The sequence below is a fragment of the Syngnathus scovelli genome, chromosome 6, assembly GCF_024217435.2.
Source record: "Syngnathus scovelli strain Florida chromosome 6, RoL_Ssco_1.2, whole genome shotgun sequence".
NCBI lineage: Eukaryota > Metazoa > Chordata > Actinopteri > Syngnathiformes > Syngnathidae > Syngnathus > Syngnathus scovelli.
In genome coordinates, this window is record NC_090852.1 from 14,840,017 (window position 1) to 14,867,517 (window position 27,501).

A 27,501-nucleotide genomic window follows, 5' to 3' on the forward strand; every position below is an offset into this window, starting at 1 on the left:
TAATTGCATTTTGGCCCTCAAAGAAAACATGACATGTATTTTGTGCACTTTTATGCAATGCTTAACAACAACTGCCTGGAAACCAGGACCCAGCAACCACTGTACTCCCACTGGGACATGGCATGACAGTGCTGCATAAACAGGAACCCAGGAGCTTACATGGCTTAGAATGAAACCTCTCAGGCAGAAAATATACTCTCATTCACATGCCTCTGTCAAGTTGTGCTGGTTGGAGCATGTTATGGTGCCCATTCAAACATGGCTTATGGCAAATAACCAATTACCAATTGAAAAAAGCATTTAAGTGCTTGTCATAAGCTAGGATGAGTAATTCCCTCTTTCTTCTCTGTGTCCATTTATATATTTCTTTTATTTGGGTTGTCAAACTTGAATTTAACATGGATTATAGTTTTCCAACAGCCTTTGAAAACAGAACTGTGACTGATTGTCATGCCTGTGGTAAAATGATTTAAAGGTTAGTTTATTCCCTAGTCAGGAACCACATGGTGACTTCCTCAGCGTTAATGTTTCCTAAGTGACTAAGTGGTCCGAAAGGTTACAAACCGCCTTCTATTCCGTCCTTTGTTTTGCTGTTCTCGTTTGATGTTGAGTTTCCTGCATCTCATCTTAAAGGGCATGATGTTCATTGCAGGCTGTGTTATATTGTCAAGCAGCTTTTTCACTCATTGGAGCAATGACAAAACAGGAACATTGTAAAAGGTCACAGAGCACTATTATTTGTGAAGCCTAAAATATATATACAGTAAATCAGTGTTTGCTCAGTGTTTTAGAATGTTTTTTTTCCCACACTTCAGGTTGCTTCATCATATTCAAGCTAGTGTTTTAAAACTACCATACTGACCTTGATGCTGCAAACTGAACCACATGCTGTCAATTTTCTTTTTTTTTTTTTTTTAAGAGAGAGCAGTCATCTCACACTCAGGTAATCCGACAGAAGTTCTGTCTTACTGGTTGAACCGAGTGATGCATTCTATGGCTGGGAAGAGGACTATCATTGCTGTTTTTATGCATAATACTCTCCAGGCAGGTGAGTATCACAAAAATAAACATTCAAGGGGCTTGATAATGTCCGACCACCTTCCAAAAATTTTCACCGATGTGTCGCTGCCCTGGATAAAGTATACATTGAGAAATGCTGAGTCAAAATTAGATAATTATCCATGTTTGCCTAATTTGTGTCTGGAATATAATAGAATAGTTTATTTTTGTGTTACACCTTCTACTGTGCCATTCATTCTGAAGAGTAAAGTAATTTAACAAAATGATAGACGAACACATTGTCACCTGAGGTAATAATAAATCTTTTGTTTTGGCCTTGGAATAGTGCATGTATGTTGAAAATGATGGCACACATCACATCACTGACAGAATGATGAATATACACACTGAACAGCAGCACAGCAGCATTGTTGTGTGTGAATTTAGATGCCAGGAAGCTGATAATACCACTTCCGCAATATTGTACAATACATGAAACATAATATGTGTAACAGCCCCTTTACATGTGTTATTTGAAAAGCAGCATTGTGCTACCACAATTACCTCGTTGTCGGCTTTGACCTAGTTTATTCACTCTGTGTGGGTTTTTCTCTGGGCCGCCCCCCTACATGACATAAAAAAATGCTGCCCTGGGCAGCCTGCCCATGTTGCCCATGCCAAAAACTCCTACTGAATATATTCACTTACTGTCCTGTTTACTATTTGTTCATGTTATTAGAACAAGGCCATTCATGTGGAAGTGCTACATGTAAACAAGGCCTGAGAAAATTATGAACTGAATGTGATGAGTGGTTTTATATCCTTAAAACATTTATCATAAACAAAGATGTATAATCATTGAAAAAATCATTAATAAATGAAAAAAATACAGTATTTTAAATGGAAAACAGTTTTATAAAAAATGGAAACAAAAAATTTATTTTAATTGAAAATGTATTCATAATAAAAAGACATTGTAAATCAAGAAACATTCACTAATTTGGAAAAATTCAATTATTATAGGAAGGTAAAGATGTACTAAATTAATATGATATAAATCTAACTTCACATTTCATCTGCCATTATATTATTTTAAATTTAATGATTTGGGCCCTTTATTAATTGCACTAAATCTATCATTTTGTGATTGACCAGGCGATCCATGTTCCTCCATTCTACTGCAATTTAATCATTTTAACTTGGAGAATGACTCATTTTGTCACAACAGTCAACTTAGTGTTTTAATGGGAAGCGACAGGCCTGCTGTTAAGACACACACTCTTACACAAAAGTATTATTGTTAACTGGTGACTTGTGCATTCAGAAAGTTATCTATTCTCAAACATCTGTTACCTGATGCATCATACATTCACAATAAAATAGACCCTTTTGAACAAGATGTGATAACAGTACATGTTTCACTGATGGGGAAGTTGTTGATGATGAAGAAGATGATAGCACAGAATCTTCAGGGCGAGAGAAGTAATTGCTAAAAACATGTTTCACACGTGAAGCTGAATGGCTGTCAGACAGATGATCGTGATTTAAATGGAGATAAGATTATGTAAGGTCAACTCATTTGCTGCTTTAAATATATGTACAAGACTAGACAAATATTTACTAACAGCTATGTGATATTAGGATAAGCCTCGCATGATATCAACATTCTAGCATTGTCCAACTGAGGTTAATTGCTGCTTGCACTGTAATATGACTAAAAGACTAGACTTTATTTTTTGTACATACATTTTATTACTGGAATTCTGCTTGGACGTGCACAAGTTATTATGTTTGTAGATGTTGAGAAAAAAAGGCATCATGTATTTTGTGCATTTACAAAAATAATTAAACTACCAACCACTCTTTTTAATTCCCTCCCTCTATCTGTCCAAGTGTGATGTCATGCTATGTAGTGTCATGTTTAAAGCGGACTTCCTATTGGTGCTTTCAACAGCTAATGTTCCAGTTGCATGATGGGCAACTCCCCCAGCATGCTTGGAGTGAAAGGTACTATAACTGAGTGGACTCTGGTCTCTCAGGCTGCAGGAACAAATGAACAATCTTCAACTCGGTACAACTTCTGAAAACTATGGATCCAATGGTGAGAAGAACAGTCTTTATTTTCCTTTGCTGTCATTGAGGATTTGTTGTCATTTGTAATACTGAGAATTCGAATGTAGAATGCTGTAAAGTAGCTACATGTCAAATCTGCCAACACATTTGTATGTAATATCTGTTGCAGCTTTTGTCTGTGGTGGTTGCTGTGTGCGTAATAGTTGTAAGTGTGCTGTACTTCTCAAACAAGAAGAAACAGCCAGTCACCTTGCTCGATCCTATGGTTAAATATCCTCTGAAGCTCATAGCTAAACAGGTATGCACAGTCTGTCTATCAATCAATGCAATTTTTAGTCAGGCTCTCATTGATTTTGTTCTTTTCCTTTGCAGGAAATAAGTCATGACACAAAGAAATTTCGCTTTGGCCTTCCGTCTTCAGATCATATCCTTGGATTACCAGTAGGTACTAAATCACCCAACTGTCCTTATCATTTATGACTGTTAGTGCATTTATGCTTTGGGTATTAAATCCACTTGTTTGGTTTATTTCACCAGGTCAGCACGTGTATCTTTCGGCCAAGGTGAATGGCAGCCTGGTCGTCAGAGCCTACACGCCAGTCTCCAGTGATGACCAGCAAGGATATGTTGACTTGGTTGTCAAGGTACATGTTCACAGGTACAAGCTCACATTTGATGTACAGTACTTGATTTAAAATGTTTTGTGTTGCTAGGTGTACTATAAGAACACGCACCCTTCATTCCCAGAGGGAGGGAAAATGTCGCAGTACCTGGACAACATGGCGACTGGAGACGTAATTGACTTTAGGGGACCTAACGGACTGCTCGTGTATAGAGGCAAGGGTATGTGTGTGCATCCAAAATGTACCCCCATTTCACTTTTTCCACGTTTTGTTTTTGCCTCTTCTCAAAATGGAATACATTTATTTCCACCTGACTCAAAATTTTACACACAGCGCCCCATAATAACACAAAACATTGCAAATCAAATTGCGATCGACAAAAAAAAAGATATCACGTTCAGTCTTTTGTTGATAGACCTTTGACAGCAATTAGTTTTTAAATATGGTACCACTATTTTTTCCCCATTCCTCTTTGCAGCATCTCTCAAGCACCACCATGTTGAATTAGCTTTTGATTTTTTTAGGATCTGCTCTTTACTTTGGGGGAAAATTCCGAGAATTTAGCCACTAGGTTGGTGGCGTGATGCAGAGATGGTTGTCCTTCTGAAAGGTTATCCTCTCTCCACAGGAAGAGTCAAGCTGGTTCAGAACTACTGTTTACAGATAATTTTATTTTTTAAGAATTTGCACACAAAAAAATCCCCCAAACATTGTGTCATCATGAGGTGTTGTGTGTAGGATTTATCACATCTTGCTTTATCATAACATTGGGAAAAAAATGAAACATTGAGTGTACTGTATGTGCACAATTGCAACAGCAGATGTCACTGTTGTACAAGGAGAGATCAATGCAGGTTTTTCTATTCTCAGGTCAGTTTTCCATCCGACCAGACAAGAAGTCAGAACCAAGGAATTTGAAGTTTAAACAGATTGGAATGATTGCTGGAGGAACAGGTTTGTTCAGGTTTTGTTAAAGTCTGTTATTGACTTATTCTTGTTAGTTGTTGATGAAATAATACTCTTAGAAAAATAAAATTTTAATTAAAGATGAAGACCAAGTTTAGAGACTATTTGCAACACAGGAGTCACATATGAGTGATATCAATGAAGTCTTTTGCCATGACAGGTATCACACCAATGTTGCAGTTAATTCGGACAATCGCAGCAGACCCCAGTGACAACACGATGTGCCATCTCATTTTTGCCAACCAGGTCAGCTCTATACTTTATTGTTCTTTAAACACTTTTTAAGTATCTCTCTATATGTTGTTCTACAGACAGAGAAAGATATTCTTCTCAGGGAGGAGCTTCATGAGGTGGAGAAAAGCCATCCTGACAAATTGAAGCTCTGGTTTACACTGGACAAACCTAGTGAAGGTAATTAAGCATTTCTTCAGCCATGAGGGTCAATGTGACGTTCTCAACATCATTGGCTGACTATGATTGATTGAGTGCGCGTGCGTATCACAGATCACAGACAATCACGACTCATCCTAGGAAAAACGCTGAGCTGTGATTGGTTGAAATTTGCTGCCTAACTAATATGAATATGTGTTTGGACTAGAGGAGGCACATACTACATATTAGTGTAAATAATTTTGGGGGCTTGACTTTTACTTTAATTTGTTTGACAACTGCGGCATTTTATTAAGGATGAAATTGGAAATGCACTACTTGTGGAAGGCAAATATTTGGTCTGGTGAGCAGGAGGTAGCTTGTGTTTATACAGTTTGCCTCCGCACACTAATGCTTCACAATACTAAGCGTAACACAGCACAAATTGATGACACGATTCCACACGAAAAGTACTGTGAAACAATAAATAAATCATGATACAAACAATTCCATTTAGAGTTAGCTTATAAACTGATATAGGACATAGGGAGCACACGTGTCGTCGAAACTCTCCAAGCTTTAGTCCTTAGATTGCACTGTTGAATTTTCCAAGAAAGAATGGTAACAAAGACTTGTCAGCTGAGGGAAAATCCAAGCAGGGAGCTTTAGCTCTGACAGTGTGTTAAAGTAGCTTGGAAAATGTGCATTTGCATAATCCTTAAAGCGAGAAAAAAATAACGAGCAAAATATTTTACATAAGCTCTGTCGTGAAATCCTTGAAAGATGTTCTTACTCTTTCATGTGGTGTCTTCATTCGTTCCTGACAGAAAATCCGATCCATGATCATTATTTATGAGCAATACAATAGTGCTCTTGCTCTTTGAAGTGTTTTATTTTTGGTTGCCATGGATGTCACCAAAAATTTGTTACTAATTTAACAACAGAGTCTTATTATTTGCACATGCGATTCTTTTCTTTATTTATACCTTTTTAGAGTGATTGAGAGAGCAAGGGCATAAATGAATGTTTTAAACCTGCAATTTCTATTATTTTCAAACAAACTACCATCTATGATTTCTCACAAATTCTGTTTTAAATCAAAGATCGTGACTCTTATTGTCATGCCGACACACAAACACTATTCGTGACAAACAGGAACACTAAATGGGAAAGGGAACAATTTGGGGAGTGGACACTCCAAGTATTGCAGCACTGAGGGCAATGCCTTCATTTTTTGTCATAGACTAGTTATTTGGATTTACATCATAAATATTATATAACTGCATTGAGCCTCGCCCACTGAGCTCAACATACTTTTGACATTAAGACTGGAGAGAGTAACCTAACACTTTGCGGGCCACATAAAATGATGTGGTGGGCCGTATCTGACCCCCGGGCCTTGAGTTTGACACCTGTGCTCTAGTCTATAGGCTTCACGTCTGAATTGACATGACAAGTGGAAAACCTATTTCTTGCCCTTTCAGTATTTTAAGTCAAACTTTCTGCCTCTACCTTCTCTTTTTCTATTCTTTAGGTTGGAAGTACAGTTCTGGATTTGTTACCTCGACTATGATCAAGGCGCACCTCCCACCTCCATCCTCAGACGTTCTTGTTGTTCTGTGTGGTCCTCCCCCAATGATCCAGTATGCGTGTCTGCCAAATCTGGACAAACTGGGATACAAAACAGAACACATTTTTGCATACTAATATTAAGATTAGCAAAATAGTTCTTGTAATAATGCCGCTGTTTTTTAACACTGTCAAAACACAATAAATGATTTTATCATCTTCTAAAATGGTAACATGCAGTTTTACTGTCGTGTATAATTTGATATTTTAATGAAGATACTTCTATCAATGCGCCTCATGTAAATTATCGCCTAATGCTATATAGAAAGGATTATGATTGTTTGGCTAATGTTTTTCTACATGCTATGGCATTGTACACCGTGAAAAAAAGAAAAAAAAATCTGTGTCAAGTTTCCGAAAAAGTTGAACTGCCGTAGTTGAGTCACATGAAGTTTTAAAATGTTCGACGCTAATTGAACGCATCATCGTCTAATGGGCGTGTCCATCTGAGCCAATATGTCTCCTGAGAAATAAGTTTTCTGTTAACATAGGCTATGTGGCTACTTCGCAATACGATGTTTAAACGGAACCTAATCTCACTCACGCATTTTAATCATGCGTTACCACATGTTTGTTTGCTTTTCGCTGTATTTATAAGCTTACAAATCACGATTGTTAACTGCGAAAGAATCGACCCTGGAAGTTGTGTCATCTGGGGTCCAGGACTTAATCCTGATGTCATTTTGCCTGTCCGACACTTCTTCATCCAGGCGGTCGATTTCAAGGGAGAACATCTGACTTCATCTCCAGGTACAAATTTAATCAACTTAATTACAATTGTTAGTTTAGCATCAGTGACGTACCGCTTGAACGAGCAAGTTGCTGCATAACTAGCACTAGTAATTTCACCCTGGTCTCAGAAGGTAGACTTGATTTTTAATTGAAAGATAGCTTGCTCATTGTTAGCCTTACTATTTTCCAAGCTTTTCCTTGAATGCAAATTAATTTCTGCACTGTTTCGTACAGGCAAAGACACATTTACAGTGAAGATAACGTCACTGGAGAAGAAGGAGCACGTTCGCATCCACGTCCCCCCACCTTTGGATAGAGGAGATGGATCCTTCATGGTGAGGTACCGCTTGCACAATACAGCACCAACGGGCCTCAGAGTTGAGATCTTCCATCATGAAACTGCTGTTGCCAAATCACCCTACATCATCCCAGGTCAGTTTGCTATGCACATAGTGGAAACCAGGACATATGTTGGAGATGCAATGCAGATGTTAACTAATGTGAAATGTCAAAATTCAAAAAGATGATTATTTTCAACGTGTAGGTCCAGTCTATGATGAATACTGTGACTGTCCTGAACCTGACGCCTCGGCCTGGCAGGATGCCATGCAGTGTCCGCTTGACGAGCCTCAGATTGAGGCAGATTTCAAATCATTCCCGACCATCAACCTGCAGCATCTGAGGGAGCAGGTGCCTAAAAAATTTGCCAACAGAGGGGGTATTATTCATTATGCCATTATCGAAAATCGTCTGTTCCGTCGAACGCTGGGAAAATACACCGACTTCAAGATGTTTTCCGATGAGATGCTACTATCCCTGACAAGGAAGGTAACGATTTCTAAATCCTTTCAGCACTGTTCGCAAGAACAGAATGTGTTTAATGAGTTCCTTGTGATGCGATTCTGACGACGTTGCTTGATAACTGGCTGTGAAGGTGAGGCTACCTGATGTGGAGTTTTACATTAATGTTGGTGACTGGCCATTGGAGACGAGGGCGGTCAACGCAAATCCTGTCCCGGTCCTGTCCTGGTGTGGTTCCACAGACTCACGAGATATCGTCCTTCCAACCTACGAGGTCACTCATTCCACTCTGGAGAGCATGAGAGGCGTCACCAATGACCTGCTCTCCATTCAAGGCAACACAGGTAACGCGCTCTTGAGTCGGTTACAGTTTTGAATTTTGATTCTCAGCTCATCTCTTCCTGTGTAGAATTGACAAGATCAAATGGAAATTAATTTTCCTCCCCAATTGAATTTGGTCCTCAGAAGGAAAATACAAAAGCCAAAGTTTCATCTTATTTATTACCGTGCCTGACTGAACACAGCTTGGAGGTGTTTCAGAAAAACATGAAATTTGTCACAAGTCTCAAGCAGACTCGCTGTGCTGAATAAATCTCCATAATAACTTCCGTGCCTTCGCATTCGCGCTGCTGAGTCATGCCAAGGCTCAGCCATGACAACGGAGACCTCTTGAGTTCAGCCACTGTTATTATGCGTTTTCTATTTTTGTTCTAATTTCCTTCCTGCTTTGCCAAGAGCAGATTACAAAATACATTTCTTTGTATTTGTTCTTAAGTAGTTAACTCCCAAAGAATGTATTTTTTTTTTAAGTTCTTTTGCTTACAAGTAGGGCTGTCATCGGATATTTTTACAATCAATTATTATTCACCGAATAATCTGGTATAATCTTATTTGCATAAAAGTGTAATTAAAAGCATGTTGATCCAATTTTGTTTATTAATTTTTTTTAAATTTGGTATTATTTGGTAATTAAAACAAGTAAATAGTTAAGCAGTATCACAAAAGAAGGTGACTGTTATTTAAAGTAAAAGCAGATGCTTGCAAATGTCTCCTGTTCATTAAACGCAAAAATAAATTAGTCTGATTTAATGAAGGACTATCGAATTCAGAGAGAGTCTGAAATCAGAAAATGTGGGCAATCTTTAGTTAAAATATGGCTTTAAACAATTCCTTGATTATTAAAATACAAGGCCAGTATTTGATAACAAATTTGTTGTTGACTAATTGATTAATTTTGACACGTCAACTTAGTTTTTAGGATTATCTAACAATACTCACACGGACGACTGAATGAAATTTGAAAAAAAAAAATCAATTTGAGATTTTTCGTTCCTCAGTATTGTCTGTGTTTACAATGTGCTAGACTGGCCACACTGTAAGCATTAAGCGATATTGTGGGTGTCTTGTAAGATGAGTCAAAATGGAAGCAATATGAGAAGCTTTTTTGAAAACGACTAGCAATGAATGAGTCAAGTTAGACAGCTGGCAACTGTATGTGTGTGAGTGTGTGTGTCTTAGTGCTTCCTCTTATGCTCACTACTAATCCATACACCAAACATTACTCTTTACATTCTTGCAAACATTTTAAGTGAAGCAGCTAACCTCACATTTGTTTGCTTAGTATTTTACAGAGCAGAAAAAAATTGAACCAGGGAGCAAACAGTCCTAATTTACAAAGCTGTCAAGTGATCTGGATCAGATAAAAGCTAAGACTCTGGATCATCTCTTTTAGGTCCCTCATGGGCAAACAAAACCCATCGGGCTTTTTTCCGTGGCCGCGATAGCAGAGAAGAACGTCTCCAGCTGGTGTCTCTGTCCAAGAAACATCCAGAGCTTTTGGATGCCGGCATCACAGGATGGTTCTTTTTCAGAGACCGTGAAAAACACGTTGGCAAAGCACCGCTTGTCGGATTCTTCGATTTCTTTAAGGTGAGTCTTAAGTCACTGTGCAAAAAACATTGGAGGTTTCTTCTTCATCCTGTTCTATTCTCCTCAGTACAAGTACCAGGTGAATGTGGATGGCACAGTGGCGGCGTATCGCTTTCCTTACCTGATGCTTGGGAACAGTCTGGTTCTGAAACAGGACTCACACTACTATGAGCATTTCTATAGTAGCCTGAAAGCTGGCGTTCACTACGTCGCCTTCAAGAGAAATCTTTCAGACCTGTTGGAAAAAATCAAATGGGCCAAAGAGAATGACACCGAGGCAAGGAAGATCGCCAGCGCTGGTCAGGCTGCAGCCCGGGAATTACTGCAGCCCAGCAGACTCTACTGTTACTACTATCGAGTGCTCCTGACGTACGCCCGGCGGCAGTCGAGTCAGCCAAGCCGCCACCCTGACATGGAGCTGGTGCCTCAGTCGGCCGAACACGCAAATGAGTGCAAGTGTCAGCGTGAGAGCTACGAAGAAGAAACGACCAAAGAAGAATTGTGACACATTCATTAATCAAAGAATCCCAATCAGGGATGAAGAGGATGAAGAAAATGTGAATTTTCATATTAGATTGTAATATCGTATCATTGGAAAATGCCTATTTTGAAAAGTATGACACGTTTCTGGACCAGAACAACATTCCTTTTTTTTCTTTTTTCATTTTTTACAAACAAAGCTTGGTCCTAATGATTATTATGTGATATTTCTTTATTATATTATAAAATGTCTTTGTAAAAAAATGTCTTTGTTTGACTGAATCATTACATGTTGTGTGTTGTTTTTAACCAAGTCATTATTTTTAAATTAATCCTATTTTTATTACCTGCGTCAGAGTTCGCAATGAAAATTCAAATTCGTGTGCTGTATAGCAATTATATTTTTGGTGCTATATGTTTAAAGTAATTCTACCTTATTTGCAACATGCTCAACGCAATTATCTCATCAAATAGCTTAACTCATTATAACAGTTCTGTGAAATAAAACAAGAAAAATGACAGTCACCTGCAGCGTGTAAAAATCTGACAATTTGGAACCAACTTTGTTGCATTTTATTTCCTTTACTCATCATAATTTCTAGTTCATTACTGCAGTCGCCCCCATGTTTTTATGTGCAATTCCCTCTCAACTTTGAAAGTTTAAAGGATATTACTTACAATTATTATTCAAATATCATGCAAAAATAAAGTAAAAACCTACAGAGTGTAGTCTGTCTAATGACAGTGTGAAGGAAGTGGCAAAAATATTCAACTATACATCTTTTTTTCTAAAGCTCATTGCTAAAACTAAACTGTTACTTTTCAAATCAGACAAGAGGGTTTGGACCCTCTGTGCAATATTAGCAATTCTGTGGTCACACATTTAGGTGGCATTTCTAAGTAAGCGTTGCTGAACTTTTCTGCCTTGTGTTGGGTGTTGATACATTGTAAAATAGTTTTACAGAAATATTTTACTAATTGCACTCAAAGAGACTGACAACAACGTCCTTAAAGACCTGAATCAAGTTCATGAGTCTATAAACACAATATCACGGGCCTTAAATTAGTATATGGAGAACAAAAGACAAAATATAGACTATTTGGTACATAGTGTTCATTATAAAACGTCATAGTGAAACACTTGACAGTGGAACCATTAAAATCAAAACCCCAAAGCTAATACAGTTTTCGCTATCTAAAGGTCACAAAGGAGCTTGAAAAACGTGACACTTCCAGCCACGTAGCACAATCTGTCTGTCTGTCTGTCTGTCTGTCTGTCTGTCTGTCTGTCTGTCTGTCTGTCTGTCTGTCTGTCTGTCTGTCTGTCTGTCTGTCTGTCTGTCTGTATCACTCACTGACTCACTCACTGACTCACTCACTGACTCACTCACTGACTCACTCACTGACTCACTGACTCACTCACTCACTCACTCACTCACTCACTCACTCACTCACTCACTCACTCACTCACTCACTCACTCCCTCATTCATTTACACTTATGTGTTCATTGAAAACCTTCCTTGCGATTAATCAATTGTAATCGAATTGATTGAATAGGTCTGATTAACTTGGACGCGATGTTACACATCTTAAGACTTGATTTGAGAATATGATTATGTTAAACTCAAGATCTTGGGATCAGCTGAATTTAATCATGAGGGTGAGCGGGTCCCCCTCGCTCCTCGAGATAATGGATTGCATCATCCCGGCGGGTGTGTGCAGATACCGCGATCCCTTGAAGAAGTTCTCGAGAAGAGCTCTGTCGATCTTGTTGCACTTTTCAATGGCCGCCTCAAAGTTGTTGCTGAGAACACCGTAGATATTGCTTTTGTCGTTTTTCCTCCCGAAGAACAAGAAGAGAGCGTAGCAGTCCTTGCCGACGGAGGAGCAGAAGTCCACCATCCTCTCGTACATGGTCTTGTCACTGGACTCCTTTTGGGCCATTTTGACACTTTCGCTGATCGTCTCTGGGAGAACGCCGTCCCCTTCGCCGCCCTCTTTGTCAGACAAGTGGAGCACTTGCACGGCGATCTGGATGCGAGGGTTCTTGGTGGACTTCTCCAACACGGCCCACACCCAGTCAGCCCCCAGCAGGATGCGCTGCTCGGGGGTCATGGCCGTACAGTTAAAGGTGTCGGTCAAGTTGAGGCTGACGCTCTGGGAGATGTAGGTCATTAAGAAGATCTGTGGCAAAAGACATTAGACGCAGTCGGGGATGGGAAGTCATGAAGAACAAATATTTTGTCAATCAAGTATTCTACCAACTTTTTACTTCTCCTCCCTATAAATTTGAAAATAGATACAGTGGATCCTGCTCCAGACTCTTAACGCCTGTGGTAGCTGGACTATCATCGCAGGTATTTTCCACACTGTGACAATGAGGCACTCTATAAAACAGCTAAACCAACCCAAAGTCTGTCTTCGTGGCGGCTCTCATGTCTGACTTTTTTTTTTTCTTCTAACTCGGTCTTCCACCTTCTCTCTGTAATGTGTCTGCATTCATGGGCACTTGAAAGCAGCCATACTGAGGTTACACAGGTTTCTGACTGGTCTATAGCCGTGCCTCATATTACCTGAGTGAGGGTTTCTGTGCTGGGGTGGAACTTGTCCTCTGGGTCCTTGAAGAGGAGGTATTCCAGCGTTCGAGAAGAGGCAGTAGTAATGCAGTCACTGAAGAGAGGAATGAAATCATTGGGCTTGGCGACCGGGCGCCGTCTCAGGGTTGAGAAGACGCTTGGTCGAGGGGGGGTGTTATTGGTGGAGGGAGAGTTGTAGGGCTTGAAAGGAGTGAAGAAGGTGACATCCTGAAAGGGCTTTGCGGAGGGTTTACTCATGTTCTCTCCCATGCTAGACGGACACTGGAGATCACAGGGTGCTTTCACCAACACACTGGGGAGAAGAGTAGGGATGAGCATATAGAAGCAAACACTGGGGGTCAAAGGTTATGTAGAGCGGTACTTTGAAAAAATAGCTATTTATTTGCATCTGTATGTCTGTTTTGGTCATCTCAGCTACATTTGACGTAATATGGATGGCATGACTTAACATTTTGTAAGGTTTACGACACGGACAGTTTGACGCTGAAAAAAGAATTATACTAAATTAGAAGATCTGATCTTGAAGTGATGATATGTGTTTGGGAATTAGAATTAATTGGAAACTACATATTGGATTGTGGACCACTGGAGATTGAACTGTTCTGCCATATGGAGCAATAGCACTGCTAATTTAATTATGGTTATTGTAACATTTGTGGAGCAAATAAGCAATGTTTGCTAATAAAATATAGTACTCACCAGGATGGGCCTGGATGTTGTGTGAACTTCCAAGTCCAGTTCCGACCCTCTGCTCTTCTTCCTGGCCTGCTCACGTACGTACACAAGGTGTGTTCAGTTTTGTGGTGTGTACAGTACCTTCAGTAGAGCTAAGGACTTTCCATCCCAGCTTCAAATGGGAGGTAACAATGTTAGCATGGGTGGGGTTTTTGTCATTTATGCAACTTTGCGTAAGTCAACAAAAAGTTATCTTACCAGTTATAAACTCAAAGAAGCATTTTGAAAACTGGGGTTGGCCCAAGGGGTTTGACAAGTAAACAAGTTTCTTTTCTCTGTTTTGCATGGGAGGCTCAAATAAGGATGTTGGTTTTAACATTTTGGAGAAAAATTAACAGCCATAAAAGGGAAACAGGGATTTTCAAGGCTTGGGAATGTGAACATTCAAACTGACAAAAGCAATTTAATATATTATTTATTTAGAACACAATCCATTGCATACATACAGTGCCAAAAACATTAATTCTATTTTTTTTTTTTGCATCAGTTAAATGGTAGTTTTATTTTTTAATGAAAACCCTCCAAAATTATTCAATGCTGTGTAATATGACCCTGTGTGAAAAAGTAGCTCATTGCTCCCTAAAGTGAAAAAGTGGTTGGGCCAAACATAGCATCACTTGAAATCAAGGACCCTATTTTCGAGCCCAGTGCAAGTCAAATGCAAAGCACAGTCTAACTGTGCGCATGGGTGGAGTTTTTGTTGTTTTGCTATTTTGCTAGTGTCCCGTCTCGTCCCCAGCCGTGTTACTATGTGTCTCTGTTGTCATGGTTTCTGTCTGTGTGCTCGCCCCTCCCCTCCATGATTAAGTGTGAATATTCTCACCTGCCTCTTGTTACCTGTCGTGTATATAAGTCCTGTCTGCCCCTCACGACCCTCCGGGTCATTTTGTGTGTTGTTGTTGTTGTCTTGATGTCTTTTTGGTTCCTGTTCTCTTAATGTCTTCACGTCCTTTGTTTCGCGTCCCTGTCGGTCAGTCTTTTTGTTATTTCATTAAGTCATGTCAGTTTGCCGAATCTGTTAGTTTGTTTTCTCCAGTAAACCCTGGTTCAAGATGCATTTGGTCGCCCTGTTTCATCCGATCCGTGACAGCTAGTTTACTGTGTTTGCATTGTTGTGGGAGCCGATCGAAGCGCTTCCCAGCTAGTTGACGTGACACCGCTAATATATATAGCCTGACAGCATGGTTAGGCAAGGCCGGTCCTCGAGGGCTGGTGTCCTGCATGTTTTCTATGTCACCCTGTTGCAACACGCGTGATTCAAATGATCAGGATTGTTATCCAGCTTCTGCAGACCTTAACCAGATCTGACCTTTTGAATCAGGTGTGTTGCAACAGGGAGACAGAAAACATGCAGGACACCGGCCCTTGAGGACTGGAGGTGACTTCCCATGCATGACCTATGGTAACAGAAATGTGCTGGGTAATTGAAAGCAAGTAGTGCCTAATGAAAATGAAGTGATTGAAGCGCATAATGAACATTTTAAAAATACTTTTTGTCAAACTTCATTTGCAGGTTTACAGGTATTGTAGTCACTGTGACTTATTCAGAAGCACTGTTTTAAAGGAAAAATTGTCTTTTTAATAGGACTGAGTCGCAACAGTCATGCTCGCGATCATGAGTCAAATTGAGTCCACCTTGAGAAAACAGACAAAATTTGACTAAACACTTGCAAATGAATGCTGTGTAACAGATCCAATCGCACAAAGACATCACATAGGAAAGTATTTCTCACTGTCTGTCCACATTATACAATGCCACCTGTTCTCGGTTAAAATGTAGTTGGCTTTTGTCATGTACCCCTGCACTACCAGTGTGGCCTGACACAAAATAAGTGGTTAAAAACCAAAAGATAGGAAAGGATGAGAAGAGGTATTTAACAAAATATTTACAACATGAATATATCCACATGTTTTTGTGTTAAAACAGTTGCGTTCATGTATTTTATTGCTGTCATGTCTCGTCCCCAGCCGTGTTACTATGTGTTTGTTGTCATGGTTTCTGTCTGTGTGCTCGCCCCTCCCCTCCTGTGTGCCCATGATTAGTTTGATTATTCTCACTTGCCTCTTGTTACCTGTCGTGTATACAAGTCCTGTCTGCCCCTCACGACCCTTCGGGTCATTGTGTGTGTGTTGTTGTTGTCTTGATGTCTTTTGGTTCCTGTTGTCTTAATGTCTTCATGTCCTTTGTTTCGCGTCCCTGTCGGTTAGTCCTTTTGTGATTTCGTTAAGTCATGTCAGTTTGCCGAGTCTGTTAGTTTGTTTTGCTGAATAAACCCTGGTCCAAGCTGCATTTGGTCGCCCTGCTCAATCCGATCTGTGACAATTGCTATTTACCACATTACATCCAAACCCACACACTCATGCACTGCAACAAACACAATAAGTTAAAAGTTCTTTAAAAAAGAAAAAGAATTGAAAGAAAATAATCTGCCTGTAAAACATTCACCTTATTGCTTTACCAAAACCACTTTTCACTTTTCAAGAAACCTTAAAAACAGACAAAAACAAGGTTGGCAGGATTTGGACTTTATTCTCAGAATTCTCACTTTAAATTCAGAATTGGTACTTGAAAGTAAATTTTAACTACAAAGTAAGAATTCTGAGAAGTTAGAATCCTGCCAACCTCTATTTTTTTTTGGTTCTTCACTGGCCCTGATCCTCTTCCGTATTATTGCATTATCAAAGATAGCACGTGACAACACTTAAGATTGGTCAATAATTTCAAAAATAACATCTATCACTATAGTATATATATATTTGTATATGTATATAATACACACGCGCACACACACATTGGTCAGTCTCCAACCAATTGACCTGTATTCACCATACATGTCACTTTTTTCTCATTACGCAAAATGATGCATCTGACTTATTTTTGGCTTTACATTTGAGGTGTAAACATGCACAGGTCAGTATTATCATTATAATTTTTTGCAAGCCACACTTTTTTTTTTTGTAGTAGCTTGTCGAAGTAGATTCAGTGTTATTTGGCCAGGCCTCAGTGGTCAGCATCACATGAACTTGCTTCAAACCAGCGCTGTCTGAGACTGCCTCAGCTCCTTATGTGCCTCATCTCGGCTGAGCAGGTACTGGAAACAGACACGTGCCATATTAAAATCAGGCGTTATGCATTTGATACTTCTTTGTTTGCGATCAATATGAAAACCAATCATTCAGCTTAAAACAAGTGAAATGAAATTTGATGTAAACGTCAAGAAATTTAGTATTCATTCACACATGCCGTTTAAATGCTGCTTACTGTCATGTTGTTGATGCTCTCAGAAAGTGCTTCAATTTGTAATATGGTGCCCCTTGTGATCCCCATCTGCAACACACACACACACACACATGCATGCACACAAATGCACAAAGAGTGGTGAATTATGATAAAGTGTTTATTTTTCAGTTTGTGTGTAAGTCAGCAGCCTGGTCAGCCAATATGATGCTGAGGATGGAGGATTAAGGGATCATGCTGGTGGCAATGGCATACAATGGGATTATTTAGTGAAGGAAATATCTTTTTGAAAAGCTCAGGTTTTCGAATCACCCTTTTCAAAATGAAAGTGTTATGCTAAATTAACAAAAGTTGCAGATCCTGCATATTAGAAGAAAGTAATTGCCCCAACTCAACCTAGAGGAATGCAGCTGTGGTGGGCGCAAAACCGTGGTAAATGTTTGTTGAGGCCACGGAAAACGGTTCACCATTCAGAGATGGGTTGCTTTTGACCCCGACTTGGCAATGCTTAGGATATTTAGTATACCTTGTGCATTGAGTTGAGGATTGGACTCAGTAGGATTTAAAAACCTACCCACACTGATAAGTCAAGGCTACCAAAAATCAGGTTACTAGGTGAAAACAAAAATACAAACTTTTTTTTCAAGAAGCAGGTCTGTAGAGGACTTGAACTGGAATCCCTGGGCCCCAAATCAATCCTGCCACCACCAATATTTCCCAAGAATTTTACATAACATTTATTTCTACTTCAGTACAAAAGCCCAACTAAATCCAGTCTTTAAACCAATTTGCTGAGTCAAATTAACTCACCACTGCGAGCCTCGTGCAAATAAGCGGTACAGAAAATGGATGGATGAAAATTAACTAACCAAACATTTGGTCAAATTAACCCAGTCTACTCAAACCCACATTTACCCAGTGTGTGGGTTAGGAAAGCAACCAAGCATTTTGGGGTACGTACAATATGGTAGTGATTCTCAACCAGTGTGCCATGGCAGATTAATATGACTTGAGAGATCTTAGGTGTGCCATGGGAAATTATCCTGTGAATTATATAAATTAAAATTTGTTTTTTCTTTTATCAATTCTTCTACACCAACCAAGTAACATACAAGTAAAAGCAAAATGATGAAATGCTCTACCACTACTTGACTTGCACTGGATGACTTTTTGTTAATTGTTTTGCTGTAATGTGCCATTTTTTTTCTGATGTGAAATATGTGTCTTGCCTCAATAAGGATGAGAGACATTGCAGTGTGGAATTAGCTGGAAACAATAATGGACTTTTGAGTAAAGTCTCCACAGTATAAAGTTTATATGAATACATTCTAAAATTATTTCACATAAAACTGAGTCATAAAAACAAAGGTGTTGAAAGATTTTAATGTTTTCAATTGACATTTTGAAAGCATTCACTTTTAAAAATAATTACCAGTGTTATGTTGCAGCCTACAGCTACATTAATTCAATTTAAAAAAGAAAATGTAAATAACCTTCTGCATACTCACACACACACAGTTTGTATATTTTAATCTTTTTTCTGATTACATGACACAAAGTATCAGTTTAGTATAAAAAGTCATCAACTACTGTAAAATAATAACATTATACAAAGTCAGTTTCCCTGTTCCAAAAACAAGCACTCAGTTTTATGTTTGGCTCTGCCATTCCATAAATAATGAATATAATTTTGTAAGAATTAAAGCAACAATGTGAGAAGTTTATTTCAAGCGTGTGGAAGAATTGTACTCAATCTGGAAAAGAGGTGGAGATGGTGTCCGAGTGAACTCACGCATGAAATAATCTCTTGTAGGTGCACAATGGTTAGAAAAACTGCCTTTACACTGTCACCAGGAAAGGAGGCCGAGGTTGGGCTTGTTAAGCACCTGACCAATAATACATGAAGCGGACTAGATCCATCATGACAGGCAGCTGTGATTGTAGAGTCACCAGGCAGCTTTATCGGAACGTCACAAAGATCTCCTCACTTGTCAAGGTACTGGGTCACACTGATGGGCTGGGTTGAGGAGCACGGGATGGGGGTGGGATGCGGGCTGAGGTATTAAGGGCTGCAAGCAAAGGAAGGAACAGTGGCAGTCATTGGCTGATGGACAATCATGAAAACGCCCACGTTTTTGACCTCGGTGAGATGTCACGCCTGTTGTTGGTCCTACCTGGTGCCTGGACTGATCAGGTTCTCTGGTCACAATGGTGCTCAGGCTTCTGAAGTTGTTGTTGTTGTTGTAGTGATACACCTGGGTACCGTTAACTGTTGAATGTCCCTTAAGGGACCCCGCTGACTCAACCGGGCAAACGTAGTCTGTTGATTCGTCTGGCCGCTTCTTCCGCAAATGCGTCAAGTTAGAGAAGCCCAACTTTTTAGGCTGAAACAAAAAGACAAAACACCTGTCATTTTGTTATACGGTGATAGGTGAAAATCCACGACGTAGAGTCAATATTTTTACGATATCCGCACAAGACTTTTTTTTTAATACACTTTATTGTATTTTTAAACACTTTTTAAACATTTTAAAGTGTAAACGTGTCACGGCTCTGCTCTGCTCTCGCCTGTGCTTACACAAAGTTGTAACAGTTAACAGATAGATGCCGTTCTACTTGAACTTTTTTTTTAAAATAGATTTAATCAAATTGTTGGTGAATGAGGCCACAATGCATACCGATGACCTATAGTGTACTCTATTAAAATGAATGTTTTTTTTTTTAAAGCAGCAGTAAAGATGAAGTACAGAATGTTCAAAGTCATGTAAGGGACAACTCTGAGTTCCAGTTATATGTGCCTGTTTCTTTCCTTCGGAGGAGGAACAGTGACGGGGATTGCGGCAGAGGAGTTCCGACCTCGCTTTATTATCACACAGGAAATGCGTGGAGCTTAAACTGAGCTGACGCAACGAGGACTCATGCAGATAACGGTGCTTTTTCATTCATGTAACACGAGATAGGAGTTGCTTTCTCTTATACAACTATTTTTGCCTCGTGCCCCTTCTATGCTGTAGAATGCAGTAGTGCTGGCCTTATTTGCCTCACCTTGACTTTGGCAGTGATGCTGAGTGGTGTGTAGTTCACTGCCTCGATGTACTCTTTCTTCTCCTGCTGAGCTTGTACTCCCACCAGGTTGCTGAAATTGGTGGTCAAGTGGCGCCGCAGCAGTGTTTTCTGAGGAGGGATGTTAAGCAGCATGGCCAGCGAGTCGGAATTAAACCGAGGCTCCAACATCTATTACAGAAGAGGCACAAGACACTTAAGTTAATCGTGAAATATTGTGTCATAATTCCACGCGTGAGTGAACTCACTATTAGTCCTCCGTGAACTCCACTGCCTCTCAGGTTTGGGGCGTATTCTGCCAGATCCACAGATCTCAGCCACTCCATGACTCGATGATTGGACCACTGAACCACCTCGCTGGGAGCAAACTGGTTCTGAACCACACACATAAACATACATGGTTACCGCTTTTTACTCATCACTCAGTTCTTCTCGTGGTTAGATATTGTGCCATACATGCAAAGATCATCCATCCTTTCAGTGAATCAGTCTGAATGCTCGCATCGTGTTTATGTGAGTTTACAATAAATGCAGCCAACCTCTTGCCCAAAGTCTGCTGGAATAGGCTCCAGCCCACCCGTAACTGGATGGGTAGGGTGTTGAGAGAGGGGTGCATATGAGAATGGTGAGAAAATCATCATTGGCAAATAACTTAAAATCATCTTTAACATCGCACGGTGAACGTTTATAGCAACAGTGGCAGCCAGTAAGCCACTCTGAGTCATAGGAGAGATTGTTAGTTCTTTAGTAGGTTCTCCTTTTTTTTATTAGGACCCGAACTGGCATATCCAGACTACATTTTCTGGTTTCACTAGTTCTTTCACGTCCATGTAAGAGACCAGATTCTAGGATCTGCAGCATTTATACTTACAGTCCTTATTATTATTATTTTTTTAGTTTTTGCATGGTTTCTGTTTGAGTCGAGGTCAGTATTTAAGGAATTATTGTAGGAATTCAAAATTTTAACGACTAGGCATTGGGGCCGAAGAACCAAAAGGATTTCTATCCATCAAAAAAGAAAGAGAGGAAAAAGATTAGTTGTTTGACGGACAAAAGTGTGCTTTCTGAGCACTGCCGAGTTTGCCCTTGAAAAAGTCAGACTCAATAGGAGCAAAGTAAAATGGAAATGTCATCTCATTCATTATTGGTTGTTTTACCAGCATGTACATATTTCTTACTGACCTCAGTGCCGGGCCTGCGTTTGAGGCAGTTCGGGTTGAACTTGTTAACATGTAGAACATGTATGGCGCACTTGATGCTGAGATGATGCAGTTGGCTGGTCACTTTGAGGACCAACAAGTCGTTCTGAAAAGAGAGGTGGAAACATCAGTGGTTTTACAACAATTTTATATTAATGTTATGCTGATTATGCTATTCAACTTTCTATAGAACGTACCACAGTAAGGTACTGCAACATCTGCCCATCCACTCTTCCTTCACTAAATTGGTCCTTATACTGAGGAAGGCCAATGTCATCTAGCCAGCCTTCGGAACACATGTTGCATTTAAGTTTCAAGTATTATTGTTATTGAGATAAATCCATTTCTGGTGTTTTGTACATACGAGTGACCCAGAGGTAATCCAGCTCGGCGGACTTCTCGTGCTGCTTGCTATTAAACGTCTTGATGGCTAAATGGAGTTTCTTCCTGTGCAATGGATTTTTCATTCCCATTTCCTAGAGATAGGAAAAGATAGAATTCATTTTTCTCTCACAGCTATGTTTGATGGTTAAGAGATGAAATTGCACCTGCAAAAAGAAAACAAAAAACAAAACACCATCCCGATGAAAGAGACAGTAGACAAAGCAGAAGGGAGGTGTGAGGAAGATGACATGTTGAAGGCGGAACTAAAGGGCAGGCTGAATTTCAGAGGCAGGTGTTACTAAATGTCAAATGAACAGACAAACAACAACAGTGAAGAGACAGGTACAACTAAAAACAATTAACATGCAGTGCCGAAGATAAGCCTGACAGCTAGAAGAGCAGATGATTCACAAGACTGGGAATTGGTGTTGCTGTGCGTACACAAAATTGTTGGTACCGCTCTGCTAATGAAAGAAAAGCCCACAGTGCTCCAAAAATAAATGTGACATAAGTTGTAAATAAAAACAGAAGGAAAATTAAGCAAGGAAAAACACAGTTTTTAATTGCGCTTCAACAGAATGATTTCAGATGATACAAAGCCTGGACAAAAAAAAAAAAAGCTAAATATTTGTTTCACACTCTTTGCCTTCGGAATCTCTCAACAGAAGGATTTTGGCTCACTCCTCATGTGCAAACTGTGTGTGTACCTTTTCTAGGTCTTGCGGTGTGGCAGACAATAAAGTTTGACCACTGCTGACCCACTGGTGGGCCATGGTGGCATACTGGCCCAGTCCAATGTCCTCAAGCCACGTACACACCTGCTCTGTGTTCCACCTTGAAAAATGCAGCTTCAGGTCTCTGAAATTCAAATCGGAGAAACAAGATTTTATTTGGATAGGTTATCGTGGAGCTATTGAATCAATTCCAACAGGCACTTGAAGAACATGAGCCGATAGATAGATATGATAGACAGATACAGTACTTTATCAAGTTAAAATCACAACACGTCAAAACAGGCATGCGGAATCACTCAAAATATTAAAGACATGAAAAAAGCAATAATAAAAAAGTTGTAATTCCAGTGTAGTCTCAAGGTCGAAAGGTGCAAGTTGATCAGTGTGCAAGATGTTGACTACAGCGTTGATCAATATATTAGTGTGACCCTCCCAGTGTGTGTGTGTGTGTGTGTGTGTGTGCACGTGCGTTTGCGTCCATGCATGCATATCTTAAAACAGAAATAAATGTCTTGTACCTTATGTACCCTGAACGTGCCTGTCTTGGTCCAGTTGTGTTTCTGGGGCCTCCCCTCTTGAACTCGACAAGATCGGGGTCATGTGTTTGAACTGGACTACCTGATTGACTCCGACGAATCCTGCAAAAAGCATGACCGATAAAGTTCAAGAAATAAGCACAGAAAATAATCAAATCTATCGAGAATGCCGTAATTTGACTATGATTACTTACAAGCCCCAGAGCTTCTTTATGCCTCTTTGGCTTTTCCTGTTTTCGGGTGACATAGGAGAGTGCTGTCCAGAGTTCATTTCAGAGGATAGAGGTGACTGCTCTGACAATATACACCCTTCTAGTTGCTCTGAACATTCTATCGGATAGGAACAAAAAAGAGGAACATTAATTAGGCTGTGCGTTACGTTATCATCTGCAGAGTGACTCCTTTAAAAGGTTTGTCCATTACAATTATAATCAGTAGTTGTTTTGGTAGTCATTGCAACAGACAAACATTCCCATACGGGACATGCACAACTCCAGTCCAATGAGCAAAATGCTTCCACTTTGCTGCATGAACATCTACAATGCTATGGACTCTTTTCACAATCATATCAACAATATGCACTGGCCATCTACAGATAGATGTACACAATTGCTAATTTACGATGAAATGAAAAGCAAGTGTATGTTTGTGTAACAGTGATGCACAGATTAATTATGCAATACCCACCAGTATAGTAAAGATCATACTTTCCAGGAGAGCCTGAGCCAGGTTAGTAAAAAGTGAGAAGAAAAAATGAGCGGGCATTAGTCACACCCAAAAGGACCTCTACAGTATGTTGATTGTACAAACAAGCAAACTAATGAGCCTTAGGCAGGTGCAATGCCGCTAACTTGATAAAAATGACTCACAAAGTTTGTGATTCATATTTATTCAGCAGATATTCAGCATTATCTGTGCATAAGGCTTCATCCACAATAGTTCATATGAGTAGAGGACAAGCTTGAATAATGAGGTCACTCCACACCATGCAGTGTTTGTCCTTAATTTGTTGGCTTGATCGTCTTCACAGCCTAAAACATAACAAGGGAGCTGCTAGAATAAACTCCAGTATCTTCCATGATCTTACTAGCTCACTAAATTACGTGTAAATGCTATCGTTTGAGTTGCTTTTTATTCCACAACCCACACTCAAGAATAGATCATGCCGTATGAGGCACAGGGAGCATGGGGCATGTCAGGTAACATACTTGTTTACTTCGGATACTTCATCTAAAACAAAAATCATATATTTTTAAAGCATGGTGCACTCATTCCTGCTAGCTTCCAGCTCAGCCTTATTGAAGGAGAGTCTGATATATTCTGTAATGGTCGACACTGGAAATGCATCGTCCACAAATAACAGACACTGATTTGCTGATTTGTGATTTCCTTTTCATGAAGATGAATTTCTGGTTTACCAAGTGGTGCATACAGTACCTAAAACTGGAGCACTGGCACTCCTGAAGCGAACTGTAGCCATAAACAAGGAAACAGAAAAGTCCAACAGCAAAGCAGGCAGGAAGATAAGAAAGAGCACAAGTGGAAAGCAGTTGAAGCAGCAGTTAAGTGACAGAGTTGCTCAGTCAGATGTTACCTGCAATCAAACCTAAACACTCTATTTATTATTTCCAATTTATTTATGGTTTGCTTTAGTTTAGCCGCTGCCCACTGTTGACACTATTTACCTGTATTTTGTTTTCAAGTTGTTTAAGGTGTTGAGTAAATAGAAGAAAAGTAGTGGATATAGGTCACTTCAAAAACAGTTAAAAACAGAAAGACAACAACAAAATAACAAGGATATAGTCAATACATAGGAATTGGGCATCCGCTCACTATTGGTTATAAAATATTCGAGTAGATGATCCAAATTTGAAAGCAGCTAAAGATCAGATTGTATGAAATCAAGGATGAAACTCACTCAGACTGTAGTCCTGGTTGTGGCTAGAGACAGGCGAGAGCCTTACAGGAGATAAATATTCTTCTCTTTCTCTGTCACCGTTCATCTTGGTCCTTAGCTCACTTTTTCCACACAGCTTCCCTGGCAGCGTCTGGTACTTGTTCAGCTCCATTAGAGCATTCTGTCAAAGACAAATGTTTCTTTTAAAATGTTAGGCTCAACATTTTGTAAAATGAACTGCCTCAAGAGTGTTTCAAGGATATAGCAAGGTGGATGTAGCTTCATTTCCGTTGTGCAGTGAACATGCCTGTATGCTAATTCTGATGACTGCAAATATGTCAAGTGTTCGCCTTTGTCAGCACACAACACATCCAATTTGATCATGGTAATGACGTGATGTTGTACTGTTGCATAACAGGAGGGTGCATGTGCGATGCTGCACCCAAGTCATTGGGGCTAGGAGTAAATAACAGGAGAAAGGCCAACAGAAAAAAAGAGCTGGGAGGCAGTCATGATGTTAAACACTTCTGACAGCTACTTCATGTGGATTTCTCCCCTTGTGTCTGTGTGCGTGTGTGTGAATGTGCGTCATAAACAAGATCGTACACTGTATCATTATGGAAAGGGAATTTATCCGCTTGGCCTGTCAAATGTAAGAAAAATATTCCATAAAATAATTGTTAGTACGTTTTTAACAGTTACATCTAGAGTACACAGGGTGTGATTAATTCATCAGTCAAGTAATGAGTAAAATCTATTAGTTCTGCCGAATTCTTAATTACATCGTATTTATTGATTCTCTTTCCAACATTCTGGGAACACTTTTTCACAGGATAATGCCCCAGTGTAGAACGCAAGTTTTAATGCTGGTTGAATGAGTCTGATGTGGAAGAACCTGACTAGCCTTTACACCATTTCTGGTTGTAATGGTTTTATTCATGAACAGAAGTCGCTATACTAGTCAAAACATTTTTACTACATCGGTTAATCAGGGATGCAAGGAAACATTTTGAGATGATTTTTTTTTTTTTGCGCTGATTCCGAATCAGGTTGACGATGAAACTAATGTGTTTCAGACATCTTATCAACTGCTTTTTTAATTAATGCTTCAAGTTGTTAGGATAGCTTATAGACACCCTATAAAATATGGAACACTTTTTAACATTTATTTGCAACAGCAGTAGTCATTTGGCAACCTTCTCTGAACCTTAATTTCTGTAGCAAAAATATACTACTACAATAATAATAATAATAAACATTGCAGCCTGGGACGGAAGCTCATGAAAAAAAATGAGAACCCTAAGTGACCTTATGTGGCAGTTTCTTCAGTTCACTGAAGAGTGTCTCTGTTTTTTGTTTTTCTTTTTCCCCCAAACACTGTTATGCAATCAACAACTGTAAATTCTGTTTATAAAGCAGCGTGTTAGATTGTGTTATGCCATGCAGTAGACCAGTACCTCTCCCCCTACGTCTGATTCACTTTCATCTGGCAGGACCTCTACGGGCTAGCGCCCACGCAAATACACACATGCAAGCAGAAAGAACAAATTAAGTTTGCATGTTAAAAAGCAGGACATCTATGCGTACACTAACAATGCCTCATATTGATTAGTTCAATTAGAATAACAGCAGAATGGCAGTCAAACTGGATCAGAAAAAATTGTGGGAACCTTTTGTAGAGATCTGCTTTGCAATTCCTCAAGACTGCTTGACTGCAACCTGCGCTGATGCCTGAAGAAAAGGTTTATGTATATTTATATTTATGTATCATTCCAACGTCATCATCTTTTCTTTTTTGTACATGCGATCAATGAAAGACAAAGGGGTGAATCTTCACCATGATCCATTTAAGAAGGTTGTATCGCCAGTAGAAAGTGATATGTCCATAGAGTTCTGAAAACTGAAATAAATGGCACGCAAAACATGTATTAGATCCACAGTCGTGCAAAATACCAATGCGATGGATATGTTACGTGCTAGCAGCATACCATGAATCTAGGTCTCTCTGGTAAGGTGATGAGGATAACATAAGTGGCGAAGATCCTCTTGATGACATCTATGGAAAAACAAAATTATTTGTCATCATTCATAAAATGTCCATCCAATTTACATTCCACATAAGGGACTGGAGTCTTTCCGGGCAGACTCAAGGTGAACGTAATTCCGTCTGTTACATGAACAGTTACACGAGCAACCATGCCCTCTTAAATAAAAATGGTTTCCCCCTGAAAAATAGTGCTATTGTATAGAAAAGGAGAATTTTTTTTGTGATGTAATACAAAGCAATATGAACATTTTTAGAGGTTATTTTGGATGCTTTGTGGGCTTACCTCTGACCTGTAGATATCACAATGGGCTTTGTGTGCAATGGCTCTGACTTTTAAACTGCCACTCAGCTCCTCTTCACTGCTTCCTGGATGGTAGAAAAAAATGAATAAGAAGAAGACAAAAGAATACTGTAACATGTGAACGTTAACTAGGTTTTAATCAGTAAAGCACAAACTGTATTCAGTACT

The 27,501-nt window shown here is 39.5% G+C and overlaps 4 protein-coding genes across 17 annotated transcripts in view; 2 read left to right on the plus strand and 2 right to left on the minus strand.

Annotated features, from left to right (window-relative positions):
* Positions 1-2,865: 2,865 nt before the first annotated feature.
* Positions 2,866-6,832, plus strand: cyb5r2 (cytochrome b5 reductase 2). Its single transcript, XM_049724278.1, has 9 exons — positions 2,866-3,100; positions 3,242-3,370; positions 3,445-3,517; positions 3,610-3,716; positions 3,786-3,915; positions 4,566-4,649; positions 4,822-4,907; positions 4,973-5,072; positions 6,565-6,832. The coding sequence occupies exons 1-9, from the start codon at positions 3,089-3,091 to the stop codon at positions 6,735-6,737; spliced, it is 894 nt and encodes a 297-aa protein (XP_049580235.1). The 5' UTR covers positions 2,866-3,088; the 3' UTR covers positions 6,738-6,832.
* A 227-nt stretch (positions 6,833-7,059) lies between these two features.
* Positions 7,060-11,323, plus strand: poglut3 (protein O-glucosyltransferase 3). The gene is made up of 6 exons (XM_049724268.2): positions 7,060-7,409; positions 7,626-7,823; positions 7,936-8,219; positions 8,326-8,536; positions 9,925-10,121; positions 10,189-11,323. Exons 1-6 carry the CDS (start codon positions 7,154-7,156, stop codon positions 10,624-10,626), a joined length of 1,584 nt encoding a protein of 527 aa, XP_049580225.1. The 5' UTR covers positions 7,060-7,153; the 3' UTR covers positions 10,627-11,323.
* Positions 11,158-14,057, minus strand: rep15 (RAB15 effector protein). Its single transcript, XM_049724279.2, has 3 exons — positions 13,899-14,057; positions 13,176-13,491; positions 11,158-12,786 (listed from the first exon to the last, which is right to left on the minus strand). The coding sequence occupies exons 2-3, from the start codon at positions 13,446-13,448 to the stop codon at positions 12,241-12,243; spliced, it is 819 nt and encodes a 272-aa protein (XP_049580236.1). The 5' UTR covers positions 13,449-13,491; positions 13,899-14,057; the 3' UTR covers positions 11,158-12,240.
* Positions 14,058-18,536: 4,479 nt separating this feature from the next.
* The window catches only part of ppfibp2b (PPFIA binding protein 2b), a 33,918-nt gene continuing 24,953 nt past the window's right edge, over positions 18,537-27,501 (minus strand). For 10 of the 14 annotated variants that reach the window (XM_068651069.1, XM_068651068.1, XM_049722658.2 and 7 more), the window contains 18 exons: positions 27,316-27,398; positions 26,974-27,041; positions 26,823-26,885; positions 26,656-26,716; positions 26,443-26,490; positions 25,007-25,166; positions 24,526-24,558; positions 23,776-23,808; positions 23,283-23,418; positions 23,071-23,190; positions 22,526-22,676; positions 21,799-21,910; positions 21,632-21,720; positions 21,418-21,540; positions 20,484-20,609; positions 20,218-20,406; positions 19,347-19,556; positions 18,537-19,241 (listed from right to left, as the gene is read on the minus strand). In XM_068651069.1, coding sequence (XP_068507170.1) covers positions 19,164-19,241; positions 19,347-19,556; positions 20,218-20,406; positions 20,484-20,609; positions 21,418-21,540; positions 21,632-21,720; positions 21,799-21,910; positions 22,526-22,676; positions 23,071-23,190; positions 23,283-23,418; positions 23,776-23,808; positions 24,526-24,558; positions 25,007-25,166; positions 26,443-26,490; positions 26,656-26,716; positions 26,823-26,885; positions 26,974-27,041; positions 27,316-27,398 — 1,883 coding nt within the window. In that variant the 3' untranslated portion in view covers positions 18,537-19,163. The remainder of the gene's footprint in view (positions 19,242-19,346; positions 19,557-20,217; positions 20,407-20,483; positions 20,610-21,417; positions 21,541-21,631; positions 21,721-21,798; positions 21,911-22,525; positions 22,677-23,070; positions 23,191-23,282; positions 23,419-23,775; positions 23,809-24,525; positions 24,559-25,006; positions 25,167-26,442; positions 26,491-26,655; positions 26,717-26,822; positions 26,886-26,973; positions 27,042-27,315; positions 27,399-27,501) is intronic. The other 4 variants (XM_049722662.2, XM_068651072.1, XM_068651071.1 and 1 more) reach the window with 3 other exon arrangements.

Bases quoted from the DNA above. Each gene is read 5' to 3' on its own strand.
- cyb5r2 (XM_049724278.1), top strand. The intron at 4,908-4,972 runs GTCAGCTCTATA...GTTGTTCTACAG, and splicing joins ATCTCATTTTTGCCAACCAG to ACAGAGAAAGATATTCTTCT. The intron at 5,073-6,564 runs GTAATTAAGCAT...TCTATTCTTTAG, and splicing joins ACTGGACAAACCTAGTGAAG to GTTGGAAGTACAGTTCTGGA.
- poglut3 (XM_049724268.2), top strand. From the start codon at position 7,154: ATGTGGCTACTTCGCAATACGATGTTTAAACGGAACCTAATCTCACTC. The intron at 7,410-7,625 runs GTACAAATTTAA...TGTTTCGTACAG, and splicing joins ACATCTGACTTCATCTCCAG to GCAAAGACACATTTACAGTG. The intron at 7,824-7,935 runs GTCAGTTTGCTA...TTCAACGTGTAG, and splicing joins ATCACCCTACATCATCCCAG to GTCCAGTCTATGATGAATAC.
- rep15 (XM_049724279.2), bottom strand. From the start codon at position 13,448: ATGGGAGAGAACATGAGTAAACCCTCCGCAAAGCCCTTTCAGGATGTC. The intron at 12,787-13,175 runs GTAATATGAGGC...CTTTTGCCACAG, and splicing joins GCACAGAAACCCTCACTCAG to ATCTTCTTAATGACCTACAT.